General features: G+C 41.8%; 1 protein-coding gene across 9 annotated transcripts in view; it reads left to right on the forward strand.

The window, feature by feature from the left end:
• The window catches only part of Lis-1 (LisH and WD40 domain-containing Lis-1), a 31,735-nt gene that overhangs the window by 10,663 nt on the left and 9,018 nt on the right, over positions 1–12,054 (forward strand). For all 9 annotated transcript variants that reach the window (XM_076367021.1, XM_076367029.1, XM_076367026.1 and 6 more), the window contains exons 3-5: positions 10,148–10,301; positions 10,816–11,022; positions 11,534–11,944. In XM_076367021.1, the coding sequence (XP_076223136.1) occupies positions 10,148–10,301; positions 10,816–11,022; positions 11,534–11,944 (772 nt within the window). The remainder of the gene's footprint in view (positions 1–10,147; positions 10,302–10,815; positions 11,023–11,533; positions 11,945–12,054) is intronic.

The raw sequence follows: 12,054 nt of genomic DNA on the forward strand, positions 1-12,054 counted from the left end.
CGATTGCTTAGGTAATTGGAAAAAGGAATCAATCATTTGTTTGCGACTGAGTGTCGCGAATGCGAACGTCTGACCTGAAAATGTCGACGTTCGTCCGTTAAGGGTTAATCGAAAGGCGAAGGGTGGGATCGCGCCGGTTTCCGGTTTCTTTCTCTTCCGCCGACTCATTCGACGTGTTATCGATTCTGCCATTCGCGCGTGCTCGAGAGACGCCCTCTCCTGCGGCAGCTCGCGCACGATATGCGTCGATCCACGACTGATTTGACGTCACCGTAATTAACATCGATCAGCGCAGCGAGATCGATGGCGGCCCCGTTTAGGGGTGCATCGGGATTGGGGTGGATGTTTCGTTCGGAAGTTTATGGAGTTTATGGGGTTTGTGGGGGTTTTGGGTGATGTTGATCGATGCAGTTATTGGAGTTGATGTTAGAATTGTTTGATTTTGATGGAGTAATTTTTTAATTGTAGAGGAAACTTTGAAAATAGGATTGTTCCACGATTTATGGAATTTTTGTGCAATGTTGATAGATGCAGTTACTTGAGTTGATATAATTCTTTGATCTTGATGCAGTAATTTTTGAATTGTGAACGACATCTTGGAAACAGTTATGATTTTTTGATCTGATACAGTAGGTTTTGAATTGTACATGGAACTCGGAGAACAGGTTCGTTCCTCGATTTATGGAATTTATGGAATTTATGTGTGATGTTGATCGATGCAGTTACTTGAGTTGATATTAGAATTCTTTGATCTTGATGGAGTAATTTGTGAATTGTAGAGGAAACATTGAGAATGGTTTCTGTGTAAAATTATCGGTCAACAGTGTGTTAACTGATAACTACTTTATCATTAACACGTTGACTGCCACGAGAATTTCGAACGTTTCGTGTAACAATACCTTTCATAACAAAGGCAAACGGTATTAGAAATAATGATTAATGACTTGGTATCACAGTACACGTGCGTCATCTAGCTGTTTGTGTTACTTATATAAACGAACACGTAGTTCTCTAGGAAGAATAGAACAAAATATAAAATATATTAACCCTTTGCACTCGAGAATATTTTTCTCAACAAATATTCATTATTTCCTGATGAAATATCAATAATACATTTTTACAACTAACATAAAGAAACACCTTGCATAAATTAAATAACAGAACTATTTTATTTATGTTCCATGTATCGATGCAATATATACAAATCTAATATTGAATCCTAAATTTTATCATTTCCATGGGTCAAATCGCGACTGAAAGGCCATAATTAACATATCAAAATTTTCATATGTGATATAATTATTATAGTGGATGGTTTACTATTAGATGATATTGAAAATGTGGATCTTCAGTAAGAAGAGAATTAGGAAAACAGTATATATTTAATAAGATAAAGAAAACAATACGGACAACACGTAAAAATACAACACACGACTCTCGCACCAAAAATGTTCTTCTCCGCTGTCGCTCACCAAAATGTCTCCATGCACGCATTTCCACTCGCTTTTAACACACACCCCCATTCGCTCTGTCTTTCTCACCCTTGCACCCTTCTCACTCGCATCTTTCGTCCATAGTCAAAATTCACGCAGTCACGTACACACTTTTCTCACGGTTCAGTCGCTCAGTTCCAGACACTCTTCCTCGCATTCTTTCAGCCACTCGAAATTGTCTAAACGCAGTCACACTATTTCCCAAACATCCCGGCGCCGGTCCGTCGCAATACGACCTGGTCGCCCTTACGCACGCACAACAAACCATTCATCCTACAATAAATATTCTCGATACTACATTATTTATATCCAAAATCTCCATAAACCTACCATCAAACAATTCGATTTCGATGAATTCAATTATTCGAATCCACTGAAAATACCTTGCCTCGTTTACGGAAGTCAATAGCAGCTGGCCATCAGACGAAGTAGCGCATTTAGCAACGAAAGGGGTGAACGGCGGAGAGGAAGGGGGGAGGAAGGTGAAAGGGTTTCGTTGATGATTACAGGTGGCCTCTTCCAGTGCCGTTCTCTCAACAGGCTTTCGGGTCTTCGTCTCGCTGAGGTGTAACCCGATCGCATAGCTGGAACGTTCATTGATCCAGTGGTAATCGGCTGCTTAGCCTGACCTTTTCGCTTCCTTATCTGCTCGCGAGTTGCACGCGACGCGAGGATTCCGATTCTAACCTGAGGCTTTGAAATAATATCAATCACATCTGTCGCATCGGTACAACCGATCAACATCGTCCGCCGAGCGCGTGCAACGTCGATTTCCACGAACGAGAGCGAAGCGATTCGCGTCGCGTCCGAAACGCGCGCTTTCTTGTTGCGCGGAAATTGCTGAAACGAGAGTAGATCCTCGCGTAACAATAACGGCGCGGACGCGATTATTAGAAAGCGAGATCCAGGAAGCGCGCCGATTAAAAAATCGCTTTTCAAGCTGCGGCGTGACGCGCGGTCCGGCTGTAACGCGTCGGCGACGCGACAACGAGCGAGGCTCGACCGGGTTCCGGCAAGCGCTGGAATATTTATGGACAGCGGAACCAGCCCTTCGCGCTCCGAAGTTTTCCGCTGGAAACGCTCGATGCTTCCTTGTCGGATGCGAACGACGCTCGTTGAAACTAACTCAACGAGGAGTCGCGCGCGAATCAAGGAACGACGCTGTTTTACGCGAATATTTCGCACGCCGACGCGTTGCGCGAAGATTCTTACGAAGTATTCGTTTCCGTTACTCCGCGTCTATTAAATCGAGCCATTGCGGGGCGGAAGATTAAGACTGGATCCGCGGACGTTTATTTCGCGCTTCGTTCTATCGGTCCCAGAAGCCCACGCGTTCGTTCGCGTGGACGACGGAAATTAGAGTCGGTTCATCCCTCGTCGCGACAGATTCCGACGGAAAGTTGCTTCTATTTCGCTGAAACGACGGAAACGACTCGGCGGACGACGAACTCGAATAATCGCGTCACAGTCGCTTCCGTATTTATCCGCGTCATTCGAACACCGTTCGAACCGACGCGAATACGGAGCGACCCACCGAAAAATCGCTTCCCACGGATGGAAAACCCGATGAAAATCATTCGACGCGCTACGGACTCGAATAACTACGTCACGGACGCACGTTTGTTCCTATCATTCGAACGTCATTCGAATATAGCGCGATCCACCGAGAAATCGCGGAGAATCCACCGAATCGAGTCATCGAGAGCCGCCATTGGTGCGCGAGAGGTTACACGCCGAAAGCCTCTCGATATTTGCGCTCCATTTATTTATGCATTGTCTCCGATTAGAAAAAGCACTCGTTCAGGTCATGACCTGTCTCCAAATTTATTCATTTCATTCATTTTATTCATTTCATTCGAATGTTTCGAACGGACTCGGTAAAAACCAGCGAACGTGCGGTGCGGGCAAAGTTCAACGATCACCGGTCGCAACAATTGAAACGGTGTTTCCAGTGGATCTTGAACCTGAGCCGGCTAACGTGTTCAGGGAAAGGTTCGTACGTGTTTTAATGAGGCAATAAAGCGAGGAGGATAGCTGGAGGAGGTCGTTAAGGATGCCTCGAGGTGGCCAGACTGCACGAGCGTGCACGAAGTTCGAGTAGACTGCGACCAATCGATACAGCTCCTCCCTTTCCGTTGGTTCGCGTCTCCATTCCGTTTCGTTCACCCTTGCTTCACGCTGTTTTGCAATCTTAACTAATTTTTGTAGTATTATTTTCAAAATTTCGAAAGAAAAACTAAACTCCCACCCTTCGCCTTCCGATTAACCCTTAACGGACGAACGTCGACATTTTCAGGTCAGACGTTCGCATTCGCGACACTCAGTCGCAGACAAATGATTTAATTATTAAAGCTGGACGTCGGCGCGTGGTTTCCCTTTTCCAATTACCTAAGCAATCGATGCGTAATTAGCTTCATTCGCTGATGATTCTTTGGAATATGCGAAACCTTCGGCAGACGCTGAAAGATACAATTGCTTAAATGATAGGAAAAACTACGCGTTGATCTCTCGCTGTTTTAGTAAGAGGTCATTTGCGACTCGGTGCTGGACACGTGAAAATTTCATGACGAAACGACGTTCGTCGAAGGGTTGACTCTTACTCCAGATGGTTTTCAATGGGAATATTTATTTTCCGACTGGTTCGAGACTAATCGAACGATGATTCGTAGATGAATTAAGCGAAGGAGTTTCGTTTCGATGTTTCGCGTAGCAGTACAGAGTTCCGTTTGAAATATTGAATATTCGACTTGATAGTTTTGTTGCGAACGGTTGACCTTAGCACTCCAGATGGTTTTGTAATTTAGCAACTAATTTTTATAGCATCCCAGCGAAAATGAGGACCGCCACTTCGATCTTTCGTTTTCAGTGCGAGGTTTCGACGTGTGGAGGATCTGATGATTTTAGGGTAGTTTCTTTGAGATTCATTGGAATATTCGATATTAGAACAGAGTTCAAAGGGTCAACGCATCGCGCGCCTCGACGTTTCAGCGAGATTTTCATGTTTCGAGCGCCGGACGAGTAGATTCGAGGACTTTCGAGCAAACGATTCGCCCTTTGTACTCGAGAGGCGACTCTCAGACACCGTTTCGTTCGATACAGCGAAGTTGCAAAGCTGGATGTTTAACATTAAGTTTCGCGTAACGCGTCGATGCGTTGGATATCGAACGAAGCATCTTCGTTTCTCGGTTTACGCTTCTCGACGAGAAACGTCGGAGATTTTTAGCGAGAGACTTCCGAGCGCGAAGGGATGATGCGAACGCCACTGGGTCACCGGTGACCCCAGCCGAATCAAATGATTATAGTTCACCGAACGGAGCATCGGTTACACGAAAACATTTCTAAAATCAACGTGCGATGACGACGCGACTCAATCGAATGATTTCATATCGTATTCCTTCATTTTGTATTTCCCTTAACACAGCATTCGACGTGTTAATTATTGAACAATTATTCCTATTTATCCTATACTAATGTATAATGCTTTCAACACAATTTTCAATGTTTAGTGAACAATTATATTCAAGTTTCATTCACATTTATATAATATTCAAACGATTCCAGCTCGAAGTTCATCGATTTCCTCAATCGCGCACTTCAATTACAACAGTTTCTCGATGACGGGAACGAGCTGATTACCGAGACACAGCTGATTAGATACTAAGCCGATTTCTACGTCTCGAGGATAGTAACGTTCACGTCGAACACGACTAATAACAGTTCATTCCCAGTGGAAAGCGGAGCGAGCGCAGCAATGCTCGTAATAAACGTGTAACAGTTTCGTAAGAAACGCTGCGGGATTCGATTTTTCTCTTCGAAACGCGTCGCGGTGCATCTAATTGACTTCATTCATTAGCAATTGAACCGATCTCTTAATTTATCGGCAACTCTGCTCAATTTTAGCGAATCCCTGGCGAAAATAAACGAACATTACATTAAAAAATTCCTTCGATCTATCGCTGTTTTGGATGACTCTCCCTTGCACAGCTATTATTTAAACAATTTCCTCTGAATTTATTCATTCTTCATTTATTCAATATTATAAACTATCCCTTAGTGCAACTTGAGAGTGCAAAAGGTCAATGATACTTCGAAATATTTTATAACCGCGTTCTTTCGATCATATTTCGAATATCTGCTTGATTCTAACATGCTCGAGTATTTGTAAATGTTATATCTATTTAACATTAATTAACATCTAATGAAGTTTCGTAATATTAAACTTGATTACAACTATGTTCTAGTTGTCTCTCAACTTTTGTTCAACCTTTGTTTAAAATTTATTAAACAATATCTAAATATTTCGCATAAGTTCTCATTTTGAAGATCCTCGTTCTGTTCCATTGTACAGAATTTGTTCGGATAAAAGAGGTTCTGTTTATATTCTCTTCTACAATACTCCAATTGTATTAGAAAGATTCTAAAGTACACGGACCTCGCGTTTTTCCGCGCAGCAATCGAATGGTTCATTTCGTTGGTTAATATTTGATGTGAACTCCACGTCAGTCAGAGAAATGGAACCGGTTGTTTGAATAGTGCATGAAGCGGGATAAATTCAGCTCCCGCGGAGACGGGTCATGACCTGAACGAGTGCTTTTTCTAATCGGAGACAATGCATAAATAAATGGAGCGCAAATATCGAGAGGCTTTCGGCGCGTAACCTCTCGCGCACCAATGGCGGCTCTCGATGACTCGATTCGGTGGATTCTCCGCGATTTCTCGGTGGATCGCGCTATATTCGAATGACGTTCGAATGATAGGAACAAACGTGCGTCCGTGACGTAGTTATTCGAGTCCGTAGCGCGTCGAATGATTTTCATCGGGTTTTCCATCCGTGGGAAGCGATTTTTCGGTGGGTCGCTCCGTATTCGCGTCGGTTCGAACGGTGTTCGAATGACGCGGATAAATACGGAAGCGACTGTGACGCGATTATTCGAGTTCGTCGTCCGCCGAGTCGTTTCCGTCGTTTCAGCGAAATAGAAGCAACTTTCCGTCGGAATCTGTCGCGACGAGGGATGAACCGACTCTAATTTCCGTCGTCCACGCGAACGAACGCGTGGGCTTCTGGGACCGATAGAACGAAGCGCGAAATAAACGTCCGCGGATCCAGTCTTAATCTTCCGCCCCGCAATGGCTCGATTTAATAGACGCGGAGTAACGGAAACGAATACTTCGTAAGAATCTTCGCGCAACGCGTCGGCGTGCGAAATATTCGCGTAAAACAGCGTCGTTCCTTGATTCGCGCGCGACTCCTCGTTGAGTTAGTTTCAACGAGCGTCGTTCGCATCCGACAAGGAAGCATCGAGCGTTTCCAGCGGAAAACTTCGGAGCACGAAGGGCTGGTTCCGCTGTCCATAAATATTCCAGCGCTCGCCGGAACCCGGTCGAGCCTCGCTCGTTGTCGCGTCGCCGACGCGTTACAGCCGGACCGCGCGTCACGCCGCAGCTTGAAAAGCGATTTTTTAATCGGCGCGCTTCCTGGATCTCGCTTTCTAATAATCGCGTCCGCGCCGTTATTGTTACGCGAGGATCTACTCTCGTTTCAGCAATTTCCGCGCAACAAGAAAGCGCGCGTTTCGGACGCGACGCGAATCGCTTCGCTCTCGTTCGTGGAAATCGACGTTGCACGCGCTCGGCGGACGATGTTGATCGGTTGTACCGATGCGACAGATGCGATTGATATTATTTCAACGCCGAAACCACTATAATTAATTCTTAATCCGCCGGAAAAAGTCGGAACACTTCGCGGATGAATGGACCGTTCAAGTCCTGAGGACCGCTGCGCGCGCTTCCTGCGTTGCGACAAAATGGCGGGTCGCGCCACGCCGCTTCTGTTTACGCATCAACGTCAATTGCGACGTTCCCATGTTTCTCAATGAATGAACAGAAATCAATTCATTCCGATAAATGTTATTTATATTTCCTCTGTAAGAATACAATATTTGCGGTCTAATTAGATAACTACTGTCATTAACCCTTCGATAATATTCTTCACGTTTATTTTCCGACGAATGTCATTTCGGCGAGACGAAGTTTCCATGTTTCGAAGATTAATAAACAAATAATTCAATTACTCAAACAACATTAATTACTCAAAGAGAGCAGTTTCTGTTTTTCCTATCATTTAAGTAATTTATAATTTAGCTTCATCTGAATATTTTGTATATTTCAAAGAACCTTCGTCCTGCAGAATCGTTTTATTCGATGATCTTATAAAAACCAATGGCTCAGTGTCAACATTTGAGAATGTCAACTCGACTCGGCAGTTCTACTGTTAATAAATCAACGCGTTGACTGTCACGGAGCTTCAAAATTGATTAAATACAATTACAGTAAGAAAACTAAACTAACGATGTGCACAAGACATTAATAATTATTTCTAATACCATTTTGTTGGAAAATATTGGATATTTCTAATGAGAAACTTTCGAGTGCAAAGGGTTAAACAATTCGTATCAAATTAGTTTCAAACAATATCGTCTATATCTTATTAGAAAACGTTGAATATTTCTAATGAGAAACTTTCGAGTGCAAAATGTTTAAAAAATTCCATATCCGTCAAATTAGTTTCAAATAATATCATCTACATCTCATTGGAAAATATTAGATATTTCGAGTGCAAAGTTAAAAATTTGAAATCCGTCGAATTGACGTGAATCGTAGACGTAGGACGACTCGTTTCCACTCTGCTTGCTCTTTTTCCGTTTACCTTAACACACCGGCTATCGCGTGTACGAGATATAAGGTTTCCCATCGCGGGAACGTGTGTACGAAAGGTGCACCGTGAGTTTTGCGTGGAATGCTCTTCTTACGGTTATATATGGTGTGTCGGGAATCCTCGCCGTTTTCGACGTTTGAGGTGGGAGATTGATGTATGGTGGATTATGGTTGCGTGAATATATAATTTGGAATATACATAACAAGATATAATTGTAATTTGTTATAAAATATATAACAAATTAATAAATCTTGTATTTTATTATGCGCGATGGCCGTTTTTGCTGTTTTAGCAGGGAAAAGTAGAAGATTGTTGCATATTGAATTTTTATGGGGAATTATGGTTATGTGTATATATAATTTGAAGTATATATAACAAGATATAATTGTAATTTGTTATAAAATGTATAGTAAATTAATGAATATTGAATTTTATTACGCACAATGGCCATTTTCATCGGTTTCATCGTTTTCGACGCTTTAGCTGGAAGATAGCTGCATATTGAATTTTTATGGGGAAATAATTAACCTATCGTAACAGTAGTGTTAACAATATCAACAGTATCAACAGTATATTCAAAAATATCCATTACAAACTAATAATATTCAACATTCATTAACCTATCACAACAGTGTATCAACAATATCAACAATATCAACAGTGCATTTAACAATGTCAATAGTATATTCAACATTACTCACAACCTAAGAACACTCAACATCCATCAACCCACATCACACAACTACCACCATATAATCACGCTACATCCATCAAATCATCCACTCCATCGCAAAAAGCGAACCACCATAAAACCGATCTACATTTCACGTAACGGGGATACCCCGTAACGGGCTGGCATTCTAACGAAACAACAGCACACGCTTCCCGATAATGACATTTCACCGAGAAACCGTCCGCCAACGTAGCGCGATACAATAGAGGGCACAGGTTGAATACGTGGGAAAGAGATTGAAAGTCGGGCAGAATTATGCCGGGGTGAAAGGCCTGAAGTCGGTCGTTCGTCCCTGTTCACCTGTATCCGCGCGATATAGTACTCACGTAGCGAAATTATCAGCCGCGCACCGGTAAACAAAACCGGCCACGATCCCACCCTTCGCCTTTCGATTAACCCTTAACGGACGAACGTCGACATTTTCAGGTCAGACGTTCGCATTCGCGACACTCAGTCGCAGACAAATGATTTAATTATTAAAACTGGACGTCAGCGCGTGGTTTCCCTTTTCCAATTACCTAAGCAATCGATGCGTAATTAGCTTCATTCGCTGATGATTCTTTGGAATATGCGAAACCTTCGGCAGACGCTGAAAGATACAATTGCTTAAATGATAGGAAAAACTACGCGTTGATCTCTCGCTGTTTTAGTATGAGGTCATTTGCGACTCGGTGCTGGACACGTGAAAATTTCATGACGAAACGACGTTCGTCGAAGGGTTGACCCTTACTCCAGGTGGTTTTTCAACTATGAACTGTTTTCGCCGCATAGCATTTAAATAACTGATTACTGTAATTAGTTGAAAATTCATTTACTCATTGATCACGTCAATATATCAATTTTGAGAATTCAGATGGGAAACAGTGTAAATCAGCGCCTAATTACGTTTAAAAAAGTGAATATTATTCGTCTGTAATCAACTATTATAGTTAAAAGGAAATATAGAATTTTTCTCTTTTTCCAATAAATTATTCATGACAGCAGCCGCATCGACCAGAGTTAAGAAATATATAGGTCAAGGGGTTAAGCTTCTAATTTCCAAAACGTAAATGAATCTCAGTGTTTCTAAGAACAATAGGAGAAACTGTACAGTAAATGTCCTTGAGTTACTCTGTAGTTCTAGTATTAACGTACTCGAAACGGAAGAATTATTATGCCTGGTAAGGAATGCGAGTCGGATATGAAATAATTGGTACCTTCTTGCAGAAATAAGGCGATCGCAGACTATCTCAGCACCAATGGCTACCAAAATGCCCTCGAGGCGTTCAAGAAAGAAGCTGACATACCCGGCGAGGTCGAAAGAAAATACGGAGGTCTGCTGGAGAAGAAATGGACCTCGGTGATACGTCTACAAAAAAAGGTGAAATATTTAACAAGTTGAACACTGACACCTTTGTAACAAAGATAAATAAGAATAATTATTAACACGTTGAATGCTGTGCAATTTTTAGAAAATACAAAATGAAAAAATATAATGTTAAATTGTTTGATGGAATTAGATTATTATTGCACGTTGATTTTAGAAATGTTTTCAGATAATCAATATTTCATTCGGTGAACTTTAAATTCACCTAAAAAAGATTAAAGAACTATTCAACTGAATTTGAAAAATCTAATTATCTACTTTGCTTAACGTTGACTGCCACAGTGGTCACTGGTGACCAGAGATGACAAAACAATTATAATTCATAAGATAAGTAACATGGAAAAATATTCAATAACGTAAATAACTAGATAATATTGTAACGTGAATTCTGATAGCAAATAATTAATAATTATTCCTATGTATCTCTGTTACAAAGGTGTAGGTGGTACGTCAACGTATGAAACATAAATTGGCTATTACAACTGACAACTGTTCGTTTCATTTGTAGGTAATGGAATTGGAATCCAAATTATCCGAAGCAGAGAAAGAATTCATCGAGGGAGCACCAACACGCAGCAAAAGATCACCATCAGAGTGGATACCAAGGCCACCAGAAAAATTTAGTCTCACTGGGCACAGAGCTCCCATCAACAGAGTTATTTTTCACCCAGTTTTTAGTCTTATAGTGTCTGCAAGCGAAGATGCCACCATTAAGGTAAACATGAGGCCCGAGGTGACATAATTGGAAAATGTTGGAACGGAGTAACTGCTATTATCAAAGTAAGATCTGTAGACATTTATATACCTATTCATATCTCTATAGAATACTTTGCACAAGGTTGAATGAAATACTATTCATTTCTTTAATTAACTTCTATAATGCTGCACCTCTGTAGCGAAGCTTCTCAAATGAAACGTTTCGTATTAAAACATATTTATAAATTCAAAGTCCATGTTTCACAGAACGTATTCCCACAGCGTTTAGAGAATCAAGGATTATTTTTATTCGTTCTCTAATGAAACTCAATTATCTTCTTTCGCTGTGTCAGACTTTTCACATTCGTACATGAAATAGAAGTTCGAAATCTCTTATTCTATAAATAAATTGTGCAGGAAATAGTAAACGATGTTCCTAAGATTTACTTACTTTCAACATTTCCCATGTGTCAATGCTTGGAGATCTCGTTACCTAAACCGGCCGTCTGATCCGTTCACATTTCACTCAGGTGTGGGACTTCGAGAGCGGTGAATTTGAAAGAACATTGAAAGGACATACCGACAGCGTGCAGGACGTTTCATTCGACGTCTCCGGAAAACTGTTAGTTTCATGCAGCGCGGACATGTCTATTAAATTGTGGGACTTTCACCAGTCATTCGCCTGCGTGAAAACCATGCACGGACATGATCACAGTGTCAGCTCAGTCGCATTTGTGCCACAAGGCGATTTCGTAGTGAGCGCCTCTAGGGATAAGACCATCAAAATCTGGGAAGTCGCGACGGGTTATTGTGTTAAGACGTTAACAGGGCACAGAGAATGGGTACGAATGGCCAGGGTCAGTCCTTGCGGTGAGCTGATTGCTAGTTGCTCGAATGACCAAACGGTGCGAGTTTGGCACGTGGCGACGAAGGAAACGAAGGTAGGGAATTGTTATAACAAAATTGTTAACCATTCGCACTAGACAGTATTCTATGTCACAAACTTTCAGTATTTTCTGATGAGGTATTAATATTATTTGCACCTTACGCG

Source organism: Nomia melanderi, chromosome 1 (genome assembly GCF_051020985.1).
Source record: "Nomia melanderi isolate GNS246 chromosome 1, iyNomMela1, whole genome shotgun sequence".
Lineage (NCBI taxonomy): Eukaryota > Metazoa > Arthropoda > Insecta > Hymenoptera > Halictidae > Nomia > Nomia melanderi.